At 40.2% G+C, this 27,722-nt stretch overlaps 1 protein-coding gene across 15 annotated transcripts in view; it reads right to left on the bottom strand.

Moving 5' to 3' along the window:
• Nucleotides 1–27,722, bottom strand: part of MTMR3 (myotubularin related protein 3) — a 59,639-nt gene that overhangs the window by 20,429 nt on the left and 11,488 nt on the right. For 8 of the 15 annotated variants that reach the window (XM_077308534.1, XM_077308531.1, XM_077308532.1 and 5 more), the window contains exons 2-10: nt 17,738–17,803; nt 16,444–16,519; nt 14,306–14,395; nt 13,300–13,416; nt 11,589–11,621; nt 8,867–8,949; nt 5,868–6,034; nt 1,957–2,053; nt 532–645 (exon numbers count right to left, since the gene is read on the bottom strand). In XM_077308534.1, the coding sequence (XP_077164649.1) occupies nt 532–645; nt 1,957–2,053; nt 5,868–6,034; nt 8,867–8,949; nt 11,589–11,621; nt 13,300–13,416; nt 14,306–14,395; nt 16,444–16,446 (704 nt within the window). In that variant the 5' untranslated portion in view covers nt 16,447–16,519; nt 17,738–17,803. Of the gene's footprint in view, nt 1–531; nt 646–1,956; nt 2,054–5,867; nt 6,035–8,866; nt 8,950–11,588; nt 11,622–13,299; nt 13,417–14,305; nt 14,396–16,443; nt 16,520–17,737; nt 17,804–18,191; nt 18,323–19,456; nt 19,934–27,722 lie in introns of those variants that run through there. The other 7 variants (XM_077308533.1, XM_077308535.1, XM_077308527.1 and 4 more) reach the window with 4 other exon arrangements.

Raw genomic sequence — 27,722 nt, forward strand, 5'->3', positions numbered from 1 at the left:
CACGGCAGTGGGAAATATTCAGTGAAGATTAAGAACATGCTTTGAAAGTAAGAGGAACCAAATCTTTCCCCATATTGAAGTAAAAGCTTGCTTATGCTGATATGACTATTCACAGAGGGGGAAAAAACATTTTAATTTATGTACTACAAAAGGAAGGCCTCGAATGGTTATTTATAGCATGTACAGTAAAGGCAGTAATGTTCTGATATATACACAATATAGTAATCCTGGGAATTTGAAAATTTACATACCGCTCCAAGTATTAAGTACATTTATGGAGACAGTGATCTTTTTCTTAATTCTTCTCAAGTATGCTGAATGACTCTGATTTTAAACCGCATAAAACACACGCTCTCATGGTTTTCCCAGAGCTCTTGCTGATCTTGCTGGTACCAGAGCAATGAATGGCTGACTGCCTGGGAAAGGCAAGTCAAAGGTCACTTGTGCCTGTTTGAAGACCACGGAGTCTGACTTGGGCTCAGATCAATTCGCTTTTGATGACGAGATTACTGTTTTTGAGGAACATCTTACCTGTAAACGACAGCAGGGATGCGTTTCCAAGATCGGAAGCTTGCCACACTCTCCAGCTCTTTGTCTGTGATCCAAGCAGGAACTATGAGTTCTTGAGGGTAGCTACTGCAAAGTCTACATGGAAGAAGTTAGAAGAAAAATGCAAGTGACATGCTAGCAATATACAAACAAAACCATGTATATATAGCTCTATCATATTTTAACATACCCAGTACTGTGGAAGCAGTGTGCAAATACATATACAGCACAATGGAAAACTGTCAGCCTTCTAGGCTTGTTCTCTGACCCCCTTTAACAGATTTATGACTGCTGAAATTTGAATCAAGATGCATGGTGCCTCTCCCTTCCCCTCTGCTGTCTCAATGTCCTTTGCTTGCACTGTCTTCTTGTTAAGAGCTACTTAATACTCAGTGATAGCTGTTTTCAAATGATCAGACACAGTCCTACCCTAGAGGGCAGACTGATTTAACTGCTGCTGTTACTGTTCCTATTGCAGGAGTTGGTTCTTATATGCCACTTTTCTCTACCCGAAGGAATCTCAAAGTGGCTTACAGTCACCTTTCCCTTCACTTTCCCCACAACAGACACCATGTGAGGTGGGTGAGGCTGAGCCTTGATATTACTGCTCGTCAGAACAGCTTTATCAGTGCTGTGGCGAGCCCAAAGTTACCCAGCTGTTTGCATGTGGAGTGCAGAATCAAACCCTGCTCGCCAGATTAGATTGCATGCTACAAGTTATTCAAGACCAGCAGAGAACCATCGGCAGGGTCAGAAATGGGCATCATTTGGAGTTTTTCTATGGCACGTCTTTAGGGTCCTGGTCAAAGCAGATTATATTTAATATAACAATACAAAACAACAAACCATTAAAAACAAGCCACTGGACATACAGTGTAAAAACTATCAACAAAAAAGACCAGACCAGAAGCAACAATTTAAAAGCTGTTAAGACCTCTAATTATACTGAGTATACTGAATTATCCAATATCTCAAAGGATAGATAGCAGAGGGCATACAACTACCATTACTGAGTTGTACAGATATTGTAGCTGTGCACACTGTTCTCATTGGCTAACTATGTGTGAGGACCTATCATTTTGTTTTACAGGTCTTTAAGGGCTATTTATTTATTTACATCATTTATTGTCAGCCTCTGAGGCTCAAGGCAGATTGCACAACGTAATTCAGAGCAATCAACAGAATAAGGCATTTGATAAGCAAAGTAACGGAATCTGGATTACAGAAAATTGAAAACAAAGCATTAAATATCAAACATGATCATTCTGCACAACCTACATGTTAATGAAAGTGCTGGGTTCTGCAACAAGGTTCTATCACAGTAGGAGCCATGCTTGATATGCTCCAGAACACCAATATCAACATCTAGTGAGTGAGCAGCTGTCTACAAGTATCCTTAGAACTTACTTGTACTTCTCATTGATGTTGGAAATCCTCCAGGCATTGTTCATATCAAAACCCATCCTTTCAACCTCGTTTTTAAATCTTGATGTTACATGATCCCCTAAACATAAAAAGGACATAGCACTTAATTTGTAATAGGACACAATTCCTCTCATTAATTTAGGAAAGGAAACCCCCCACAAATCTGCTGAATTTCTCTCAATTGCTAAAAATTCTGTGTTCAGTAGGTATCTTTAAAAAGTCTGTGATTTAGCAGGTAATGAAAAAATCAATATCAGTGATTTTACAAACAATATTAAGACTCAGCTCCCCCTAGATTTACCCAGGAACTACCATACTACTGTTTCAACAGAGAAGATGCAAACAGAAGCTCAGTTTATGAGTTAGTTCTACCAAGTTCTCAGGGAAGGTTCAGAGGACATGGTACACATTCATGAACGAAGTTCAATATTCTAATGAAACAGCTGCCAATTAATACATTTCCCATCCTGCATGGAAATGATACCCAAAACAGAACTAGTGCCTTTCTGAAGATGCCTTCAGAAAGCCGTCTCCATTTAACTTTTTTTCAATCTGGTTGTGTCACATACTTGGCTATAGTTACTTCTGTGCATTTCTCACGAGAAAGCAAAGTTTATAGGCCAGGAAACAGAACAGGTTATCTCAGATGAGTGCAACTCTCATGTCTACATTTTTGCTGACCACAAGAATATTTCCAGAATGTAACTGCCATAAAACAAGAACACAAAGCCTATTAAATACATGTGGGTACTCTGAGATCCTCTTTGATCCTCAAATACAAGGGATGGCCTCAAAGGTACTAATAATATATATTCAGCCTTCCCACAAGATTTTTAGGAAGGTTTGGGAGAGACTACCTAGAACACTCTGATGGCAAAGATCATAAAGACAGTCCTCAAACAAAGTCCAGGCACTGCTCTGAATGTTCCTACACCATCTGGAAAATGGAGACAACTGCAATTCACTGTGGAAGGCACTTTGACCTGCCCAGATATGCATAATAATTCACCTTCTACTAAGACCATATTTCTTTTCAATAATGTGGCAAGCAAGCAAAAAAAATTGGAGAGGAATGCAAATATCTGCGGTGGTATTATGAGTGCAAAACAGGCTTCCCACTAAGCGGCTTCCAAGAGCGATCTATGCACTGTCACTTGGATACCACAAGATTTTTATTCATTGAAGTCATCTCTGCAGAAAAGCACCATGCCACAGCACATCTGAATTATTTATTTTCGTTATTTACCGCGGTGGTCCCCAACCACCAGGCTGCGGCCCCTCCCCCAGTAAGAGACTTCCCAGGCTGCAAGCTTTTGCGGCCGATTAGCTTGCAGCCCGGCAAGCTTCTTTTTGTGGGGGGGGGGGAGGGAAGCAGGGCCACGCATGCGTGTTTGCGCCCTCCCTGCCACCGCCAGTCCGCAACCTCAAGAAGGTTGCGGACCACTGATTTACAGTACACCTTTTTCACTAAGACTCAACATTAGTCAACCGTGTTCTCGTGTAGTGTAGTCAGGATATCCTATGACTGGAGTAGCACTGTCTGGCAACCAGGCAAGAGATGTTCAGAGGTGGTTTGTCATTGTGTGCCTCCATGGCATGACCACAGTTTTTCTTGGAGGTCTTCCATCCAAATACTAACCAAGGCCAACCATGCTTAGCTTTCAGAATCTGACAAGATTGGCCATGCCTGGACTATACAGGTCAGGGTAATGTTCTTGACGTGATCTTTATGTAACCTATATCCTGCTTTTGTAGAATCCCACAGAACTGAAACCAATGGAACTAAAACTGGGGGCAGCCCATAAAAACAACCAAGGCTAACAAATCCCATAGTGAAGGGAAGCTGGGACAAGTCTAACAGCTCTCACATTTTCAGCAGTTTTTCTTTTAACACCAGGGCCTTTAAACATATATGGACTGGTCCGACTGGTACTTACACAAACTTATCATCCATTCGTATAATTAAAGACACAAATACTGGGCACTTTGATTCAGCATGGTCTTCCTCCACATACAATCAGGTAGCCTGCAATCATTTGGTGGGGAAAGGCATGCAGTGCTATATATTTGCATTCTAGCTCCTGAGTGTCTTATCAATATCATATGGGATAACCATGCAAATGTATCTAGTTACTGAAGAGGAGTCTCTTGTGACCTTTCTGGGAGATGTTTGCTCAGATAATTATGGAGCTCCACCTGCCATTTCATAATGGGTATACTGGAGGAAGTGGTAGCGAGTAGAAGTAGTCCACAGCCTTGTTTAGCATCTAAAGGAAGGTGTTCCCAAGGAAGATAATTTAACAGTGCTCTTTTCCTGGACATCTCTTGTCTGGCTTGCCTTTGTCAGGAGCAAACAACTGGGCTGCTTGAGTTCAATGGCACCTTGTAGACCAACGAAGGTTTATTCAAGGCATGAGCTTTCATGTGTGGGCATACTTCCTCAGACAATGAAACAGGAAATCACTAGATTACATACATAAGGAGAGAGTAAAGCATCATGAAAATATCCAGCAAACATGCAGGATAATGAAGATGTTTATCGTGAATAACACTTTGTTGGTCTTAAAAGGTCCCAATGGGACCATCTGCTAGTTCAGACGAATATGGCTACTCTACTCAATTGAACAGGACTGTCTATCAGACTAAATAGGACAGTGCTGATTCAGCCATGTGATGGAAGACTGAGTCAAGTTCCAAGCCACAGGATTCATACCAAACCAGAACAGAAAACAGCATTCATGAGCTTATTTAATTCAGCCTTCTCCACAGCAGTCCCAGTCCGAATTCTGCTAAAGCCAAAAGGAGGTTTAGGATATAGTGACCAGATTGTCCCACTTTTGGAGGGACATCTGGGGGGTACCTGGCAAATTGTACTTATGTTGAAATTAAAAAATATATATATTACAATACTCAGAGTTTTTATCGAGTGTAGCACCAAAACGCTGCAGCTTTAAGCCCAAGCTCTAAAAAAACTGAAAGGATTTATTAAGGCATAGATCTCTGACTATCAAATAGCCAAGAAACTGCCAGAATGCAGGCATTAAAGGAACCATCATTCCAAGATCTGGTCCCTAGCTAGGTCAGGTTTCTTCTCCTCTCCAAAACAACAGCTTTATCTCTGAGGCTTACAAGTTCAGTTGCTACTGCTGTCGGACTCCTGTTCCGGCCTCTCCCCACCCTCATTTTTAGAGAGGCCTACCTCCTTTACTGGAATTTATTAACCAACTGGCCTTCCTTCCATGGCTTCTCCTGCTTTCAAGGTAACTTGCAGCCTTATGGAGCAGCCTCACTAACGCCACTGCTCAACAGGCCGTACCCTCACAGACCTAGCTTCAGAACACTGGTGTGAAATGAGGTGATAAGTAACAGAGTGGCTGTGCTTTCAGGCCACACATCACAATTTGGAAACCAATCAATGAATTAATTTGTATCTGAATTAATGAGGCTGGTGAGGGAAATGCTAGAATCAATTTTAATTAAAATAAATTTTATAAGATCAAGGAGGTTAGCATAGCTAGTGTGTAACATTTATAACTGGATACCTTCGTAACCCTAGTAGAGGTTATACATTTTATTATTTTCTGTATTTTTATAAATGCATATATTATACGGCTGTGCCATATTGTAGAGCTGAACGGAGTAGGGAGCAGAGAACAGAAGGACATGTTTTCTAATTGGCTAGGACTGCCTTAGGAAGTAGCCCATTTTTTTTTTAAAAAGTGGCACAAAAACTGCAGATTGGGGAAATAAATGGTTGCAAGTAGACAGCAATGTGCAAAAAGGGAAGCAGGTTTTTGGGGAAATTTTTGCTCCCAAATTCTTACAGGCAAAAAAACTACTGCAGCCTTAAAAAGCTGTAACACTAATTCATACACATAGTGTCTACATCATACCTGGTCGACACAAATCACCGTGCTGTTCTTTTTCACTAGCATACACCTCCATACACCAGGCATGGTAAGCAAATGAAAACAGATCTTCTATCTTTGATGGAGGGCGGATTGCATTATTAAGCCGTTTAAGCCATTCTTGACACTGCTCAAAGGTAGAAAACTGACACCTATTAAAAAAACAGAGACAAATCTATTCATTTTCACTAAAGGAGTTCCAAGCCACAGGATTCATACCAAACCAGAACAGAAAACAGCATTCATGAACTTATTTAATTCAGATTCAACAGAAGCAAAAAAAACCCCAAAACACTATAATGCCATCACCCAGAGAACATCGTAAGTATTATGTATGAAGGTTTGGAAAAACAAGATACTAATTTTAAAATATTCATTAATCTCATGTTTCTTCTGAATATGCTTCCATTCCTTTTCCATGGTTATTTGAATTATTTTCCAAGTCAAGCAAGGAAGAGTTATCAATTCTTGCATTTTGAAAAATATATAGCAAAGAAATGGATTGTTTACATTGCCCATATAAAAATTATAATTTTTGAGCTGCTGGATTGTAAAGGAGGGCCTTTCATTGCTCATCAAATACTAAGGCATAAAACTTTCAAATAAATGACAAAGGGTTGGATCTTGGATCAAGCCAGCTTTTCCACTAAAAAGGGGAGGGAAGTTGCGCAGGGGGTCATGGAATTGCACGGACAAAAGCCACATAGAACAGAATATGCAATATGCAGTATGAGGAGAATTTGGTAGACTGAGCAAGAAAGCTGACTGAATCCAACCCACAATCCATTGATTAAATGGACTGCATGGCCCAAAGACCTGTACTCTTCATACCTTTGGGAATCAACTCACATTTAGTATCTTCTGATTTAAATGAAAATTTCATAAAAACTATATACAATGGACATTTAACACAACAAAAGTTGGTTCATATATATATCCAGGGTCTACTAGTGTTTGCTGGAGATGTTACTCCAGAACAGCAGATTTAATACATATATTTCGGAACCTTCCTGCTAATCAATCTTTCCGGCAACAAATTTAGATTATTATTATTATGAGCTTCCAGGGTACAATTTGCCACAAGAACCTATAGTTAGGCTGCTCTGCTATCTGTGTTAGCCACAGATAGGAAGTACTTTATTAACAGAGCATGACAACATGTTGTTTCCTGAAGAAAATCTGTAGCATCACTAAGTGACTGGATTTTGAGAATTTTGAAAATAGCATGATGTCTAAATTAATGTACTGACATAGAAGTTCTAATGATATTAATGTAAAATGAGATAAATTTATCAAAAAACAGTCAATGTAACTGTGTGGAATGATAAAATGAGAGATGAGATTAGACCTTATATGTTCTTCAATCTTATGTCATTACAAAACTATACAAGTATTTTATTGTTAGGTAGAAACAAGAAGCAAATCACAGCTATGGCTCAGTCAAATACTGACGAGCTTCAATATTCAACGAAATAGAAAAAAAGTACTTGGAAAATACTGTTGAGAACCCAGATATTCCCTATTTTACATCAATTTCTTTCTCCTTTGCCCATATGTCATGTAATCTAAATGGTGTGGTAAGAAGTGTGATCTTGCTTCAGCTTCTGTGACATGAAATGTAGCACCATGACATCATTAAGGTCTGGGTTTAGGACACATCATTTTTGCCACAGCAGTCACAGAAAGACAAGCATCTCTGGTGATTTCCCTGGATCCACCAGCATCTTCAGAACTAACCATGATATTATTCCTGGATAGGCTAGTTGAATGGGAGTTGAGGGCCCCAAGCTCTGATGTTTTCATTCCTACCTGGCTAGTTGTTCTTAAGCTGGTGGACTGCTGCTCAACCGCATAGCACGATATGGGATCCCACAAGGTGCTGTCCCTTAGGCTGCTTAACATCTGCATGTTTGGAGAAGTTGTCTAGGAATTTGGTGTAAGATGCCACCCAGCTCTATATCACCCTTTGAGTTCTCTTTCAACTTGATTTGTTTGATTCAAATGGGGTGGTGGAAATCTTGAACAGATGCTTGGATAAATAAATGAATGGGTCAGTGCCAATACAGGAAAGCTCAGTCCAGATAACCCTGAAGCATTGTTGATTAATGCAAAGGCCCTTCAGAGAATCAGGAGCCAGCGGCACTCCCATAGAAAAACAAGTTTCTCAAGATATGGTCCATAGCTGGCTTATCCACTGGAGCTGATAAAAGGCTTTACGTCTTGCAGAAGAGCCTCCACCCATAGACCAAGCTCTAGGAGTACACTCAGATTATATAACATGATTTGGCCACGATCAACATTTTGATAATTTCTAGCAATTACTTCAATACACTCATGTAACAACCTCTGAAGACCATACTGAAATTTCACTTAAGATATACCTGAAACAGTTTCTCCATCATGCTAGTTAAGATCAATTCATTTCAAGCTCTGTTCTGCCAGCAGAGGTGGTTTTGGAGTGCTGGAAAGGACTTTTTATTGCTGATTTGAACAGTTTTAGCTTTTATTGTTCTTAAGTTGCAAGCCACTTCAAGCAGTTTTTTGGGGAGAGGGGCATTCAAATGCTTTAAAGCAAATGATAAATCAGTAATTTTTCATGGGTTACCACACAACAGCATTAAACAACACCAAGGGAAACCAATGCTGAGGAATGAGGCCAAAGGTGGAAGATGCTGATGAAAAGAGTTGCACAGTAACAATGGAAATACACTGATAAGAGTGCCAGGAATAGGAGACACTTTATTAAATCTATGAAAATGAACACAGAATAGTTTCCATTCTGCCCTGATAGGGCAAATAGGATAGGACAGATTCTGGGAATTCATTATTCTGACACAACTGGACGTTTTCAATTCTAGTTAAGCGTAAGCTGGACCAGACTGTATGATGTTCTACTGGATAAGGATAGATAACAAAATGCTGCCCTATTAAAAAACAATAATTGATTGATGTATTTTCGAACCTCAAAGGCAATTTATACGTACCTGATAACTTTACAGTCTTTACAAGTCAAATGAAGCTGAAATATGTCCCGGCATTCAACGTTTTCTATAAGCTGTAATGGAACCTGTGATTAAAAAGATTAAACAACCTCACTCAAAAAGGCTCTGAAATGGTAGTTTCTTGGCATTCATCATTAGGATTTATTAGCTAATTCAATTAGCTATTATTCTTAAGTGAATAAGCTCTCTCACTCTTTGCATCTCAAATGAATAGAAACTGTGTTAAATCATGAAGAAGGCCACATTCTTGGGACCATCAGTGAAGTTACGACAGGCCATATTAATTTAAACCCCCCCCTTCTGTTTTGACCCTAAGTTATTGTTGCTCCTACTCCCCACAGATGTATACCATATTGCAAAAAGATCATTCCTAAGGCTGGGAGTGGGGAGAAAGTTCTCAACTGCATGGGTGAGATAAAAATTTGGCATTACCAGAGGACTGTAAATGAATAGTATCCCTTTATGTCAATAAAGGTATTGTGTGTATGTGTGTGAATAGTATCCCAATACACAGCATTTTTACCAATAAGAATGAATGGCAGTAAAATGCTTCGTCCACAGAAATGCCTCATCCACAGATATTATGGAATGAGTCAAAGTCTACCCTCCTTAGACCATGACTGACTCAGAATATGCTGTCAAGCACCCTGTGGTAGGTGAAATGTTGTCCCGTTAGTAATATACAGACATGCCCATCATAATGATGTGCATCTTGCTAGTATTTATACTTCTGTCTCTTCATAACACAGCTTCTAGTGGAGCAGACTGTGCACTCCTATCAACAGAAGAGCAGCTAGTAAAATCAAGCAACAATGGAGGTATTGTCTCCAGAATTCAAGGCATACACATTTCTCCATACAAGTGCTGAAGGGACAGTCACAACAGCCAAACTGCAACACGCGGAAAAAGTCATCCTCCTTTTACACCTTCAGCTGAATGAAAGCAGGGTGGCAACAACTCTGCAACAGGCAGGGAGCTATGGGGACAACCACCTGTCAGAGTAACAGGAATCACGCCAGTGGAGATGAGAATGCACCAATATGGCCTAGAGCTGACTGAGCCCCCTCTCAAGATAAGGCTTTCCCTCATGCCTTCTTTCATGACAAGGTGTTCCCTCATGTACTTTTCTGCCTTGGGAGTCAAGAAGGCTAGAACAGAGCCCTACGTGGACTTGGTCCTCAAAGATCTCTCTGGCACAGAGGACATATGGCTTTCTTAACTCTCTGCCATTTGAAGAAAAATGCTGAGGAAGTATCAGCTGTCTCTTCCAAGGGGAAACCTTCAGGCACAAACATATATAAGACCTGGTAAACATTATATACTTGCAGAAAGCTTTTGCCAAAGCCTTGCTAAATGCTCATATGAAAACACAATTACTCCAAGAATTTTCACTGGAGTTCAGCTCCTCTCTCCCCCTCATCAAAAATTTCTGAGATCTAACATGTGCATCTGATTTTAAAAACTTCCTCTGGCTTATTAGCTCAATCAGGTGTTTCTTAGACCTCTCTCGTCTTTTTCTATGGCCAGTCCCTTGCCTCCATTTGATTCATTTTTCCCCTTTCTTTCTCAACAAACTTTCCTTTATCAAATATAGCCTTCTGCATCATATATTACAAAATGTGGCATGTATACTTCCCAGGTAAAACTTAAATGTCATGCTCCATTTCGACTTGCCATGCATACCGCCTCACTTTGCCATGCAAAATCCACATGCCCTTCCACCTTTCCGTTTGACCATTTGACAGTCTAAACCTCTTTTCCCTGACCAATTTCCATGCTTGAGAATGTCACAGATCAAGTCACACCATGCAATCAGTTCACTCTCCAAACAGCCATCTGTCTAATCTGACAGAAGTATACCAGTTCTGAGTATGAAGCAATCATTTTGCTTTTTTTTTTAGTGATCATGCAAAGCTGTCCAAGTCGACTGGAATGATTTGCCTGAGGGTAACTGTCAATACTTAAACTAGCTTTGTCTTAACAGATGTTTTTGGGGGGATGTTTCTGAATTTACTGTGGTTTGCAAATAAAACTAAGCAAATGGATATAAATCAAAACATTAACTGAACCAGAGGGGGGTCATTAAAATCCTCATCTCTGACTCCTTAAATCCTATTGTGCCATATTTGAAATGTTATATTTATTTATTTATTTCATTATTTGATTTATAGACCACCCCTTTCTAGTCACAGTCCTGGGGCAGTTTCCAACATAAAAAGAGACATCAAAATCCACTTCAAGAGGTCTCAGTTCTTCTCTGTAGCATTCCAAACCATATAAACACATTCCTTTCTCTATAATACCCACAATCCATTTCTTTATATTTCCCAGATGGCCACAGTTCAAATGACTTTCTTAACTGAAGCCAACCACAAGACCAGCCTGAGCATTCAAGTTTAGATATGCACAGAAGTTGTCACTCTTGGGTATACAAATAATCCCATGGATGAGTGTATTAACACTTTTGAAAGTCACAACACCATGAGCTTCCTGCTTGGCCTACTAAGCCTTTTGTCTTTTTGCACAAGGAACACCAGCTTCCTATTGCTGGGCCATCCATGAATTTATCTGCACAAATGTCTCATGCATGATAGCTCCAGCCCCTATTGCAAGATGAGCATGGGTCAGCACAAGTTTATTCTGTTCCAAGCAAAAATGCAGCAGGAAAATAAAAAGAGCTGTACAGCATTACTATTTTACTTACTGAGGTCTCACAAGCAGCAAATTTACAGACATTCTATTGAATTGCAAACAAAGAAAAAAATTAGGATAAAACCAGACAGCAGACTTTGGACAATTTCAACCAGATTTTCGCTCCCCTACCTCTGACATACCACACATGAGTCACTACGGATCTGGCTGCAACTGCTCTACCCACAAAATCCATAAGAAGCAACTTCAGGAGCATTATAGGGGGGGGGGGGGAGGGGGGCAGATAACAGAAACAAAAGCCTCAGAATTTCACATCCAACATCACATTCTATGTGCTCTGCAAGGAGCCCATTCAAAATTCCTATTAGATTACGAATGCTCACCGAACCTTGAAGTTATGATAATCACATCAATAAACAATATGCTATATTTACTTAGTTCAGTTGACATAAAGCTTTTCTCTGCAGAATGCTGAAGACTACGGATGTATTTTATGTTCAGTGAAGCAGTTGTTCTCCCAGATACCTGTCTCAGGGGTCTTCAAATTTACTCACATGCATGTGAATGCAAACTAAACTGATAGACTAAGATCAGAGTACAAGACCAAATCTTATGATGGAAAAGCTGATTTCTAGTCTCTCTCATTTCGGCAGCATAGCTTCCACATGACTCACAGCTGGTGAGGAAATATGAAGCAAAAGAAACACTACTTGAGCTGTCAGGTGTGGCTTGCAGCTGCAAACAACAGAATTGCTGTAACTTGCAACTTGATGGATTATGACATGGAAACCAAAAGCCTTAATTAACATTTTTAAAAGGCTGCAACCGATCACTAAAACTCAAATTTGCCTGGCTATATTACCACACACAGCAAAAAAAGAAAAAAGAAAAAAAAAGAAAAAAGATGAGAGCATTTCTTTCAAGCAGCTGAGCAACCTAAAAATCCTAAATGAGAGTAGGTGAACTGCAGCACCGTATAGAGGAGAACAGCTGTCTCTGCAGGAGTAGGATATCATACAACCCCCCCCCCCCCCCGTAAATACCACATAAGCTCTTTATAAAGCATTCTCAGTCAGGTATTTTCCAATACATGATAGGGCCTTCATGTGCTTCCTGACTTCACCCTTTACCACCACCTACTTACCGAATCTAACAGAATACTGAATGAAGAATAGTACAACTTGCTGGATGTAACAGCCCTCAGGGATGGCCAAACATTGGCTCTCCAACTGTCCATGGACTACAATTCCCATGAGTCCCTGCCAGCATCATGCTGGCAGGGACTCATGGGAATTGTAGTCCATGCAAAACCAAAACCTAATTGTAATCCATGGACATCTGGAGAGCCACAGTTTAGTCACCACTGCAAGAACAGTGTGACAACCCACTTCAGTTTCTTTCAATTTCCAAAAAATCCCAGCTTTCCTCCAAGCTGGAACACATGTATCATGACCCAAAGGATGCTTGTCATAACAAAATAAACACTTCTCTCTGCAAATGGGATGACATACAATCAGTGGGACACTGACCACTATTATTTTGTTACCTGTGGATATTGTTCCCAGAGACTGCAAAGACATCCACGCAGAACTACTACTCTCTGGCTGCATATTATAGAAGTATGCGAGTTCCCAAAGGTAGGGCAGACTATAAATCCCCAAACAAATAATGTTGCAGCTCCTGCTCCTGCAACAAGCACACTTGACGGAGACACCGGCAAAATCGCCTTTTGCTGAAGAGTAAAAGCAAAAACTAACACTTACGTTCACAATTGATTCCTTAAATTTGATGTGAAGTCTGTAGTTGGAAAGTGCAATAATGGCATCTTCAGCTCGCCCCACATATTCTGTGCTTTCACCATGAAGTTCAAGAAAAGGGACCTGCAAAGAAAAGGGAACGGTCAAATTAAAAAAAAAAAGACTCATCAGCACACACATTCCATCACTACAAATATGAGACATGCCATAATAGCTGTGTAACACTTACAGAAAGCACTGTCAGAACAAAGCTTGAGCCACAGAAAAGAGAAGATATTTTGGTGGAAGCTACTACTACTAGATATTCCTGTAGCAAAAATAACCTTGCTAAAACAACATTAATTTAGTAGGCAAATTCAGAAGAATTTTCGGGATTCTCTGCAAGTGTGCATTCACCATTCTTGACACTGAAGCTCACAGGAGAGCGGATTTTGTAAAATGTTTATGGACTCCTGGACTATACACCTGTCTGCAACTCAAATTTTTAGAGGTGTAGCTCAGCCTAATTTTGAGCTTTCTAAAGATTTTGGAATGATGTGAGAAGACAAAAATATTTGAAGCTATTTACGGCAAAAAGCAAAACATTTTCTGCATTGTATGCAGCTGCAAAAAGAGTTTGCTTACTTGGCTAATTTATATTTCATCTTCCAGCTCCTGATCTAGTCGAAGAAATCTGAAATATTCATATGCATTGTCCTGCTGAAGACTGAAGCCTTCCAAGGTAAAAGAAAGGCAGATAGGAAGGCCCTCAAATGTAAGTGATTAAAGCTACTGAGTAATAGTAGTTTGCAAGAAAACGTCGAACTATAAAATGCTCCATTTTCTAGACCCTTCAACTCAACTGAAAATTAAATTTGTAACCATAAGCATCAGTGCTACAACACATTTTGAAGTATGGTTCCATGACACAGATCAAATCAAACCCATTTAACTTCTGGTGTCTGATATTGACCAGAAGTAGCACTACTAGGTCTGAACATTCTATGAGAACAAAAGATAGTCAGACGATTACCTGGAGATTCTCATCCTCTCGGATCAGCTGCTTCCTGGGGAAGATCTGATTAGCTTGGATGCATTCAAGGCTATGCTGAGTCTCTTCATCCTGAGAAACAGATAATTAAGTTGGTTGTGTTAATGATACAGTCAGACATATAAGAAAAATTTGTAAGAAATTTGAAAATTTTACCTCAAGACACTTACTGAATACTTGTGTTTTACAAGTTACTCTTGTAAACTTGGGGTCCCCCTAAATGCAAAATCATTATCTATTCTGGCTGGAAATATGAAGAGATTCTTACATGATATCCATGCAAACATGTGGATCCAAGCAAACAGATTTCAGAATTACTGGTATATCTTCCCCAGTCTGTCTCTCTCACCATAATGCCTGCCTGGACATTCAGGCACTGAGACAAGGACAGGGACTGGGTAGCACTTTCCTGTAATTGCTGAGTTCTGCCTCAGGGTCTGAAATTGCAGGCAAGGGGAGAATATCCAACTATTCCATCTTTCGGCAGCAAAGGATCAACCCCCCCCCCCCCAAGCATTTGCAAACTCACTGTAGGCAACTTGTACAAGGGGTACTGATTCAATGAAGCTCAAAGCTGCTTAAAAATATCAACCATTGTAACTAAATGCAAACATATAGGAACATACATGTTATTTTACATATTGTTTATTTTTTCCAACCATGAAGCAAGCAGCTTTTGTTTAGGACACACAGTCATTAGAAGCCAAATTATGTATTCACAGTAAATGAAACGATCAGTTTTCACCTGCAGTTCAAAGTTACTCCTTTCTAGAAAAGTCAGGATGCAAGACCTGCCAGTGTCTCTTGCAAAAGATCTCATTTAAGTGACACACAAAGTTCTGTTCGAATTAACCTATATTGTCTGAAAAATACCGTTCCTATTTCTATCTCAATTGCAGCTTATTATCAGAACATGAAAGGAATATCTTCCTCCAAATTACAGGTTTTTCAACTTGGGCAGCTCACCTATGCTGATACCATTTATAAACCCTGACTGCATTGCTAAAAACCCCTGAAATTCCAAATTGAGTACTACTGAATTGGACATCCATTATCAATGATGAACAGACAATCAAAAGTCTTTCCCTAGAGTCATGAGTCATGGGATGAGAACTAGAAAGAAGGATAAAAGATTAGGTAAGAAAGAATGGATTTTAAAAGCAGCGAGGCCTGGAGACTTGAAACATAAGGGGAAAAGACAGTGGTGTAGAACCTCAGAAACCTCCTAACATATCTCTGGTGACACCAACCTTAGATTTTCATATATTTCAGAAGCCATTCAACTACAGGGTAGCAACATTTTAGAAACCATGCATTACTGTACTGGTTAAAGTGCTGGGCCTCTGAGAGGTCTATTTTCAGATCCCTACTCTGCCATGGAAGCCTGCTGGGTGGCTTTGGGCCAGCTGCATATTCAGGCCAACCTACCTCAGTGGGCTGTTGCAAGGATAAAATAGAGGAGAGCAGAAGGATCGGAAGTAAATGAAGTAAATAAAAATTCAAATTATGGTGCAGATAAGCACAGCAGAAGGTGACAGATAGTTTATTTATCCAAAACTCTAAAGCAAATGGATAGAAGTCCTTCTTCATCTACATCACTTTCCTTCAACAGAAGCATAGGAAAAAGGACTTGATGATGTACAGAACTCATTTACTTTGTCCATATATGTATAGACACATTCTGAAAACGGGAATTAAGAGGTCCTATAAATCAAGAAATTTCTTTTTTCCCACATAACCTCAAGCAAACCCAGAGTAAAAGGCCTGGTCTCCAAAACCCAAGGATGATTATTTCCAACAGAATGTCCCACTTCAATGATGGAGAGAATACATTTACACACTGTTGCAGCTTTAACTTGAATCCCTTATGCACGGGAGTACTCCAAATGGCACTTACAGATTTATATTATGTAATAATGTGTGGCTGAAGGGAGTTTGGCCAGTCCTTGCCAACATCCAACAGAAAGGGCAGCAGCCACATCTTTCAAAGGAAACTAAGTCTCTGTGTTTAATACAGCTGAACAAAATCTGCCATATGTATCTAAGGGCTGCCACTCCCCATTTTCTCGTGCTTCAACCTGTTTTGTGTTGATCAGTACAGAAAGAATTTACATGCTTACCATGACAGAGCCAGGTTAAGAGGCAAGGTCCTCGTCACCCTTACTTGCAATACTTTGTAGCACTGTATATAAAGTTCTGGAAGAAACAAAAATTAGAAGATGGGGTAATATGACAACAAATTCACTAACTGTCAGCAAATATGTAGTTTACATTTCAATTTGGCTGCAGTCAGATTTCACAAGCAAACTTGATTTTGTGATCAGAGCAAACCAACATTCTTGGGCACACACAGTCCCCTCACTTCTCCTCTCATCTCCAAAGCTGAAATTAAAAAGCACAGAGTCTTCTATATATCATAATTTGTTTAGATGCAAGTTATTTTTTCCTGCAAGCTAGATCTACAAACCAAGGCTTAATTGAAATTTAGAATCCAAGTTTGTTTGTGACATCAGAATGTTCCTTGCAATTCCAAAGACCAAGCATAAGTAAATAAAACCAGAACTTATGCCAAGGGAACATAGTTGAAATCCCACGGGATGCATACAGCATCTTGGGCATTCCTAAAACAGGAATAATCTGGTAACTAGGGTTGTACTACAACACAATGTTTCAGAAACAGGTTTTGGTAAAGGGTTCAGGGACGGTGGGCTACACTAGAACTGTCTGTTGGGATCAATACGATCCTCTTGTGTAATTTCTACATTGTTTAACATGTCATGTTAATGCTTATTTTGCTTCAGTTCCATTTTCAGATTACTGCAATCCAAACCTTATCATTTTGTTTACTAGATGTCCTACCCTGTTGATTGTATTAGACCTCCACTGAATTATCTGCCATGAAAATCAGTGAGCAAGGTGTACAATAAATAATGTAATACAATAAAATTAAAAGTGTCTTAACGTTATTAGCAGTATATTCTAGTAAAATAATTTCCACAAAAAACTGTGAAATGTGTTGAACATAACATTAAAACTATATTGTGGCCTTTATTTAATTTCCTTGTGAACAATTATTTTGATTCAAACACTTTGATGCTACTGGGAAAACTTCTGACCTACTTATATTGCACAAAAAATTGAGATAGGTTTTAGTTATTTAGTTCTTTTTATTGAATATGAAATCTACTGTGGACCTCTTTAGTGAGATCGAATGCTGGTCAGTAAAGAAAAATCAAGCAAATAAGCTAAATCAAATCACATAATTTGGTTTATCAGAAAGGTTTCCAGAAAACTCACATGCCTGAATGAGAAAATACTGGGGGAAAATCTACCTGCTCTTTAAACAGATTGATAGGTACCACCCAATTTAAAAAACGAACCTCTCTTTTTAAAAATTTGTATGTATCAGCTTACCAGCAAGTAACACTCTTCTGTCAAATAAGGTTCAAAAGTTGTTCAGATGTTCTTTCACATTAAAAGCTGGGGAGAAAATAAGTCATATTATAATCAAACTGTTTAGTTATCTGACCATGCTACTTCGAGATCTTAAATGAGTGATATATAATTTTAAAAATAAAATTAAAGTTACATAGTCTACGAATTAACAGCATTCATTCTCGCTGCGGGGGGGGAGGGGGGTGCGGCCGTCCAAAGGCCCGGTGCCAAGGCTTTCACGGCCTGGCCCGGGGGTTGATGACCCCCACATTAAGGCAGTAGGGGGAAACCACATACCCCCTTAGGAGTTCCTAAGTGATAGAAAAAGCAATGTAATCCAGCAAAGGAACTGCTTCCTAGCTCTTGCAGGAACCAAGGTGGTTTTAAGTGGGGATTAGACAGATTCAAGGATAATATCAGTGTGGTTACTAACCATGATGACTAAAGGGATCTTCCACATTCCATGGTGGTAAACGTCCGAGAACCAGTGCCAAGAAGCAACATCAGAGGAAGGCCTTAGCTTTTAAGTCCTATTGCTGGCCTTCCAGAGTAACTTGTTGAACACTGTGAGAGACAGGATGCCTGATCAGATGGGCTACTGGTCTGGTCAGCAGGGCTATTCTTATGTTCTAATAGTGTGGTCAAAAGAGTTGCTCAAACCTTAAAATTTCACATGTAAGCTTCTCTCAATCATTTAAACTCACTGGATAGCCTTGGACATGGCACTATTGTTGGGCCTGCTGTGTTTCCCCATCCTCCTCCCTCAAGCCCCATGAACAGGAAAACTAGGAATGAGACTCAATATTGAAACAATACTTCCTGATGTCTTAAAGGCGGTGGCTTCTAGTGAGATTTGATTTTCCAACTCCTCCATATGAAGCCAGCTGGGTGACCTTGCCCCCCCTCCAGGAAGACATACCATCATGTTGATCCACCATCAATAGTGGAAGCGCCATATAGTCTGTGGTCCCCGCCAGGGAATTGGTTGGATTAGAGGTGGGGTTATTTTTACCACCATGCAGTTATTTACTGTCTCTGTTAATTTTATTGGGGTTTTTAATGGGAGTTTTATTGTATGGTGGTTTTATCATGTAACCCTCCACAAGCCGGCTAGCCGAGAGTGGTGGGAAATAAATAAAATAAAATAGTCACTTTCTTGTTAGAGCTGTTCTCACAGAGCAGACTCTTTTAGAGCTCTCTCAGCCTCACCTATCTCACAAGGTGCCTGTTGCAAGGACAAGAAGGGAAGGCAACTGTAACCGCTTTGAGACTCCTTCTTCTCATCCCATCATACAAAGAATGTAACACATGAACTGGGGAGACACCATGAGACTTGTTCCTGATTTCACTGCATATAGGTGAAGTATTTTCTGAACAGTCTTAGATAATCCCTCATTTGTAAGATGATCTTGAGCTACTTCCAGTACTTCATGTACAAAGGTGAATTAAAAAAAAAAAAACACACCACACAGAGTCACTTTTCAGAATTTGTTTAGAAGCATTTAACAGTTTGGATACTGGTAACCACATCCCAAATTCCCAACTGAGCTCTAGAAACTACGCCAAATACCCTGTTATTTTTAGATGATGTTTCATTTGCTTGAACCGACCATCAGGAACTAGTTTTGTGCTAACAAATATCACAACAACTATAATATGTCCAAACTATTCTAAAGATTCAATTCTATGCACACTTACCTGGGAATAAGATTCACTGAACACAGAGTGGCTGACTTTTGAGTAAATAGGCACAAAACTGAACTGAAGGTTTGTAAAACACCCTTACATTGCAATCTTTATCTCACGCCAACAGCAATGCACATGACTATGTCATATGTTGAAAAAGTGCAATAATTCAAACCAGTTTGCTGATAGCATTTAACTCTTTCCTCCTGTTCACTAATATGCTTTTCCTGCACAAAATGGGTGACTTCAATGCCCATCCAGATGTTCAAAAGAGGTTCTATATGAGTGCCCCTCTTTTTACAAGGCTAATCTATAACAACATGCTCAAACTTAATTTATTTTCCCCAAAACACTATTTTCTGCTAATGCCACACCACGTTTTAGATAAATGCATCCTTTAAAAGTCTGATATACAACTGCTAGTAGTGAAATACATTACACGCAGAAGACGTTGGTCTTTATACCCCGCTTTTCACTACCTGAAAGAGTCTCAGAGAGGCTTACAATCAGCTTCCCTTTATTTCCCCATGACAGACACCCTGTAAAGAGGGTGAGGGTGAGAGAAACTGCTCAGTAAGAACAGCTTCTAATAGGACTGTGACTAGCCCAAGATCACCCAGCTAGCTGCATGTGGAAGAGCAAGGAAGAGAATCAAACCTAGCTCACCTGATTAGAAGCCACCACTCCCAAGCACTACATCAAGCATATCCAAATTCACAACAGCTCGTGGTTCTTCTACACTTCTTACAATCATATACAATATATAATTTAGAAAGAAGCAATTTATACACAGACAATGCTTTTTAGAAAGTGTTTGTAGAATCCTTTAATCAAAATGTAGATATGCAGAACGTAGCGTATAAAAATTTCCTATAATTATTCTTCCCACAGATCAGACAAAGCTACTAGCATCCTATCTGTCCCAGGAGCGCCTAGCCACAGTCCATGTGACAGTCACCTCTCTGCTAGACTTTTGCAATTCGCTCCACATGGGCCCACCCTTGTCCCTGACCCGGAAATGACAGCTGGTTCACTAGGACACCTTGGAGGACCCATATCCGGCCTGCTCTGAGGCAGCTACATTGGTTACCAGTTAAATACCAGATTAGATTTAAAGTCCTGGTATTAACCTTTAAGGTCATCTGCAGTCTGGACCCTGTGCACTTAAGAGACCACCTAATTCTCTATGCCCCCATGCAGAGCCTTGAGCTCTGCAAATGCCAAGAGGCTGGAGGTCCCTGGCCTGCTGGATGTTTGCCTGGACTTGACTAGGGCCAGGGCCTTTTCAGACCTGGCCCCTGCCTGGTAGAATGAGCTCCTGGAAGAGCTGAAGGCCCTGACAGAGTTGTCAAAGTTCTGTAGGGCCTGCAAAATGGAGCTCTTCAGCCAGGCATTTGATTGAGGCTGGGCAGACTAGAAGATCTTGTTTCTCCTCCAAATGTTAACTGGAGCAACTTCCTAGTGGTGGCAACTGAGGTGGTTGGATGGATTGGTTTGTGTGGGGGTGGGATTAGGATGTGATTTTGTGCCATCTTATTGTTTTAACTCTTGCTGTAAGCCAGGGGTAGTCAAACTGCGGCCCTCCAGATGTCCATGGACTACAATTCCCAGGAGCCCCTGCCAGCATTCGCTGGCAGGGGCTCCTGGGAATTGTAGTCCATGGACATCTGGAGGGCCGCAGTTTGACTACCCCTGCTGTAAGCCATGGCGAGCCGGCAGGTCTGGGAGCAGCAATTAAGAAATTTACTAAATAAAATGAAAAATTATATACAGGGGCATATAGCCAGACTGATGGTATTTATATATATTTTAAAAACAACACAAGATTAGCATTCTAACAATTCCAGTATCAGATTTCTGCTCTTCAGGTTATTTAAAACTAAGGTTTTAAACGGCCTATATTCTACTAGAATGTAAATACAAGTTCACAACATTTACAATTTACAAAGGATTATTAATGTATACCCTGCTTTATGTAGAAGGTTCATTTTGGTTTTAACAGTAAATATTTTAATGTCTTCAAACTTTTAAAATGGAACTCTTTCTCACTTCTGTTTATATGGCCCTGCGACTACGCACACGGCTTCACAGAAGAAGAAAGACACAGCCACATGTTTCAGGAGCTTACAACATAAATTTAAGCAGCAGTGAAGAAAACTAGGATTGCTTATGATCTTCAAGAAAGAGGCAGCATCATGCTGTGACTTCCTTCATAATGGCACATTGCAATTGCCTTGGCTACTAACTCAGGCAGTTGTACAATGGTTGCAGGAGAAGAATGGTGGGAGCTTACTTCCACCTGTTGAAACCACTGAAGCTATGCAAGTCTTGACATGCTATCAAAATTGCAACTGCTCTTATTCTATTCCTTCCTTTTTAATAAAGTGGATGTCTTAAATGTAGACACCATGAATAGGAGTGTGTGTGGTGAGGATAGGTAAGGAGTAGGCTCTTGTATAGTGTAGTGACATGTTGGAAGATAAGAGAAGGTGCCCAAATGCATAGCCAAAGATCTCATACAATAATAAGACACTGAAACATTGGTCTCACTTGAAGCTTTCTTCTCTTCAGTGGGGTGAAATCATCCAAGACTGGGTAGGTCACGCCTCTGCTTGCTCAGGTACGGTTATTCAAATTCAAATGAATTTGATGGCCTTATCTGGGTGACAGAGGCCTGGCCTCTCCAGTGTTCTCAAGCTTCTTCACTGACCATCTTAATCACCTTACCATTCTAGTTTCTGTACCCAAACCATGGGTACTGTTGAGGTGAGAGAACCAGTTGATACCGGCTATTCCTCTGATAAGGCGGCCTTCAATAACATTCACTGTTAACCTTCTTAACCTTCATTGGTTTGGTTGCTTGAACAATTGTTTTTTTGGTGTCACTTGGGTGGGAAGTGGATGACTTTGGAGCCTTTCCCGTAATCCCAGGGTACCTGCTACCTAAGCAAAGGGTCTATCCAAAACTGGAGAGGCCAGGCTTCAGTCACCCAGATAAGGCCACCAAATTCATTTGAAATTGAATAGCACTGCCTGAGCAACCAGAAGGGTGGCCTAACCAGCCTTGGATGACTTCCCCCTGTGAAGTAATAGAACATACTTGTGCGCCATCCTCACAATGTATCTTAATGCTGATGGCAAAGACCATCATAGCAGCACAATCTTTTAGCCAGCAATGCAGAGTGCTTCTTCACCAAGAGGAGTAAAAGGGGAGACAGAGAGGGAACACTATGAAAATCCTATGAATCTTATAAATGGCTGAGCTGCTAAAGAAATCCCGTTGTAGCAGATCTGTCCTTTCCATTGTTGCAGCCCAAGTGGCTTTCACTAGAATAGTTTCAGAGCAGTAGTTTTTTGAAGCATGTAAATTCCTACTTGGCCACCACTCAAGTCTGACATCACACCTAAGAATGAGATGGCTTGTTTCCACTGTGGATATAATGAAATAATTCCTACCATGCATTTCATTATCCTGATTTTCATTCAGAAGCTAAAAGGACTGTAAATGACACATTAGAATGGCCAATGTAGAATTCTGTCAGCTTTAATTAGATTTTTTTAAAAAGGATTAGAGCCCAGTACTACTGCGTCAATTACAATTTGTGCTGGTTACTTGTTAAGGAAAAGCAGCAAAGTTTACAGCATGCAACGTAAAATATGCGTTTTCCATGGGTACATTAGGATAGAAAAATGGTGACATACTTCAGCATGTGGCAAAAGTGCTACAAAGAGCAGCAGTAGTTAGCTAATAGCATGCTATGATAGCAACAAGACAACTTATAGGTGCGGTTATGGCATAGCTATGCCTGCCTTCCCAGCTCAGGACAGTAGAGGCTGAAACCTACTCTATGCCACAGGAACCCTTATAAATAAGCAAGCACATTTGAGTATGCAGAAGTAGAACAGTCATGACTAATTGGTGCTTTACCAACATCTCTTTTAAAAAAATGACTAGTAAAATTTGTTCTACTCTACTTGCATGAAGCAGATAAGACTTTTGTTGCCAGGTATCAATGTTCCTGTGCTACAACCAAGCTCACGCCATTTTATTTTATGTTCTCCATAAACAGGATAATGTGTTGCTGCCTCCTGCGAGCCATCCGGGCTGGACGTGACTGCTGGTCTGGATCCCGATGTAGCCAGTACAAAAGGCTTGAGAAGGGTCTTGACTAGGACTGGGCAGCTCGTCCTCTAACATGTTTGGCTGGCCCTGATCCCCAGTGGTCATATCCGCACACTCCTTGCAGCTCAGAAATTGACACATCAGGTCTGGAACCAATCTCCATGGGTGGCACGGATCATGGTACATTTCCTGCACATCCCCTGTGGTGCCAGAGGCACAGACGTAACACTCTAAAGCAGTGGTTCTCAACCTTGGGGTCCTGACCCTAAGTGGGGTCGCCTGGCCCCTTCCGCAGGGTCGCCAGGACAGCTTGGTGGTGGCCGCGGAGCCATGGCACTGGCCGCCTCCAGGTCGTTGGGCGCTTGTGAGCGTGCTGCCACCGCAGTCGGGGTCGCGGCGTTACAAGTGGTTGAGAAACGCTGCTCTAAAGTAAGTATAATCTGGTTTTAAAGCACTCTTTTATGCTCCAAGAGCAGGCTACACTTTCACTGTTCTTAACCGCATTTTTTATGAAATCAGGTGAACTTTTAATCACAAATACAAGGCAACCCAATAAATTAGCAGGGAAACTTCCTCGACAGAGACGTAACTGGCCAACTATTGTTCCTACTCTAAAGAGAATTAGGTTTCTGGTGCTAGGCATCTATCAATGTGAAAGTCTGTTAGTTTCCTACTGACACAGAATTGTTTCAAGTGCTAGACTACAGGAAGGAGACTATTTTCTATGATCTTTGTATCACAATTTTTTTCGGAGAAGAATGGTTTTGGCACCGGAAAATTTTAAATATACCTAAATCTATCACAGAAATTGCCTGACAATTAACAAGTAACACAAAACATTTACTTGTAAATGAGATTCTAATTTTGGGGGTAAATATTTCATATCACATCTGATTAAATGCACTCGAAAAATGCATAATAGCTGCTCTAATCAGATTCACAAATTATTTCAGAAACATGTGCAATGTATAGCTAAAAGGTGATTTATATAGCCCCCCAAAAAAGGAGTAATGAAAAAGGCCCAATTTTATTGCAAGGTAGTAGTGTCTTTTCCTAAATACAAATTCTTGAGCAAAAAGCTATTAAAATATTTCTTCAAAGTGACTAGGTCTTGAGATATTTACTACATAAAGGATCAACATGTAGCACAGGTGCCACAAGTAACACATTTAGATATTTGCAGCACACCTGGGTGGAAGTATGAAAGCCCATGAGTCTTGGTGTGGTTAATATTTATTTATTTATTTATTGTATTTATATACAATAATTTATTGTATTTATATACAATAATACAATAAAGATAAAGATTGTATTAGGCTAGCCACTTCAGCACGGTACTGTAGCTTGCTTCCCAACGATATGGATTAGAGGAAAAAACAAAGCATATTTCCGCAAAGAAGTAGTGGTTAAAGAGTGGCAGACTCTAATCTGGAGAACTGGGTTCAATTTCCCACTCCTCCACATCAGCCACATGTGACCCTGGGCTAGTCACAGTTCTCTTAAAGCTATTCTCACAGAGCAGTTAGAGTTCTTGCAGTCCCACCTACCTCACAGGGTGCCTATTGTGGGGAGAGGAGGGGAAAGGTATCTGTAAGCCACTTTGGGACTCCCTTGAGTAGTGAGAAGTGGGGTATAAAAAAACAGCTCCTTCTTGAAGGGTTGGCCACAAATAGGTGACCATGACTGCATAAGCTTGTTCAACATTTTTCATGCTGAGAACATAACCAGATATTATAAAATAGACATTACAAATTAGAGAGGTACTGAATTAAGTTTATACTTGCACAGTATCTGTTGTTTTCTAATTATTCTATATAGATCAAGATGATTCTCAAGGAGGCTACGTGAAAACCAACACCTCCAAAACACATAATATTTAGATATGAGACAAGGTAGGTTTAACTAAAATTACAAGCCAAAGCCATATGAACAACTAGTTCTATTCACCAGAGCAGATCAATATCTATTACAGCTACAAACCAAAGCTTACAAGAATGCCAGTGGCAAGCAAACCATTAGATCTCAAAAATGTTTACTTTGCAAAAACAAAAGTGGGGGTGCAAGCAGAATTCTTTCTGAAATGAAAAGGTACATTATTTTCTGTGGGAGCTTGCCTATTAAACAAAAAAGGTTCACTGAATACAGACAAAGAACATAATTTGATTAAGAGTACTCTGCCAGAATATAATGCTCCTGTTCACAGCAAATTCTTGTTAGCAGGAATATGAACAACAGAAAGAATAGAAGCAGTTGAGTTTTCCCCAAGTGTATTATGCACTTGCTAACTCTCATGTGGTCCTTTTTCCAGTATAAATGAGAATCCAGAACGTTCTTCCTTATATCAACATTGAATTATTTTCTTTATAGCCAGCCATTTGGCTAGATTTCATATTTGATATTAAGTATTAATGCTGTTATAAATACACATGGGAAATCAAAACTGTCTAAAATTATAGCAGTATGTTTCTTCACATGCATAGGATGTTATCTGAAGTAGTATAAATGCACATGAAACCATACACCGAATAAACCTTTATTGGTGCCACCGGACTCAAACTTTGCTCTGATGCTTCAGACCAACACGGATTCCCACCTGAATCTAATCTTCCCATGTGAGGTAATGGCTTGGATCCTAGCAGTTTTCCACAGGAGAAGGATATTTCTGTCCATGCAATGCATCTTTCTTGCCTCCTCCCTCCTGCCGCAGCCAAAATATCCCCTAAAATGCTGCAACATGGAAAGGTAGTCAGGTCTACAGCTACAAGGGAGAAAACAGTAAAAGTTACCTTCTCTTTAATCCATGGAAATCTTTCATGGGATCCAATTCAATGCTTTAAACTGAACTGATATAGTTATTGGACAATTTTGGCTCTAGGTAGCCTTCACTGATAGTAGAAAGTCAAGTTGCAGCTGACGTATGGGGACACCAAAAGTTTCCAAAGCAAGAGATGAATAGAGGTGGTTTGCCTGGACTTTCTTGGTGGTCTCCAATTCAAGTACTAACCAGGGACATCTCTGCCTAGCTTCTGAGATTCAGCTAGACTGGACCATCCAAGTCATAATCACAGAATCATAGAGTTGGAAGGGGCCATACAGGCCATCTAAGTCAAGGTGTCAGTCTTCATTACGGGCACATTAATCAGCCCATGATCAGATGTTCCCAATGCTAAGTGATACTGGAAAGCCTATCAAAACGCCCCCCCCCCCCCCGGGATTTGGGACCTGAAGTAAACATCATCAGGACCTCCTCTCCACCCGCCAGTAGTGGGAGGGGGGGGGAAGTTGAGTTGCCGATCTTGCCATGCTGGTAATGCTGGGAATGTTATTATTCTCTTTTAGTGGGGTTTTAACAGGGATTTTAGGATGCTGTAACCCGCCACGAGCCGCAAGGGAGTGGCGGGGAATAAATCTAATAATAATAATAATAATAACAACAACAAGAAGCAACCAGTTCCAATGTAACTGCCAACAGTAAACAACTGCCTTAGGCAAGATTTTTCGAAGGCAGGGGAGAAATATTTTAAACAAATAATCTTCCTATGGAATATACTCCGATGTAATTTGCAAAAATTCCAACTGTGGTATAAATTCTCTCTCCACATTACTGCCTTCCTCCAGATGTTTATGTATTTATTACCTTTCCCATCAAGCCAATGCTTCAATGTACAAATATAAGCCTACTATATACCCACTAAATATATACAGAATTCATACAACTAAAAATGGGCTTAATTCAAACTGAAGGCCTGGCAGAACAAAAAAAGATTTCCTCCAAATCTCCAGTGGTTTCCACCTATCATCCTAGGGACACTGAAACAAAATGATCACATGAAAGGAAGATCTCTTGATATGTCACTGCACTGATCAACTATCAGAGAGTAATAACATGTTCCAAGTTTCTGCAGGCAAGAGCCAGGGAAAGTGCAAACTCTTATTTGTCCCATGCCAATTGCAAAGAATCTGTCTAACGACTAATATGCAATATTAATATCACATGACACCAATCAAAATAGGATGTCACATTTCAGCTTCTTTCATTTCACAGTCAATGTATTTTATATAAACCCTGCACATCACAAACTTTACATGAGTCCTGGAAGAACTAAACAGGAATCTGGCATGATTTGGCCAAGGAAATACTAAAAGGATGCTGTT

Source organism: Paroedura picta, chromosome 13 (assembly GCF_049243985.1).
Source record: "Paroedura picta isolate Pp20150507F chromosome 13, Ppicta_v3.0, whole genome shotgun sequence".
Taxonomy (NCBI): domain Eukaryota; kingdom Metazoa; phylum Chordata; class Lepidosauria; order Squamata; family Gekkonidae; genus Paroedura; species Paroedura picta.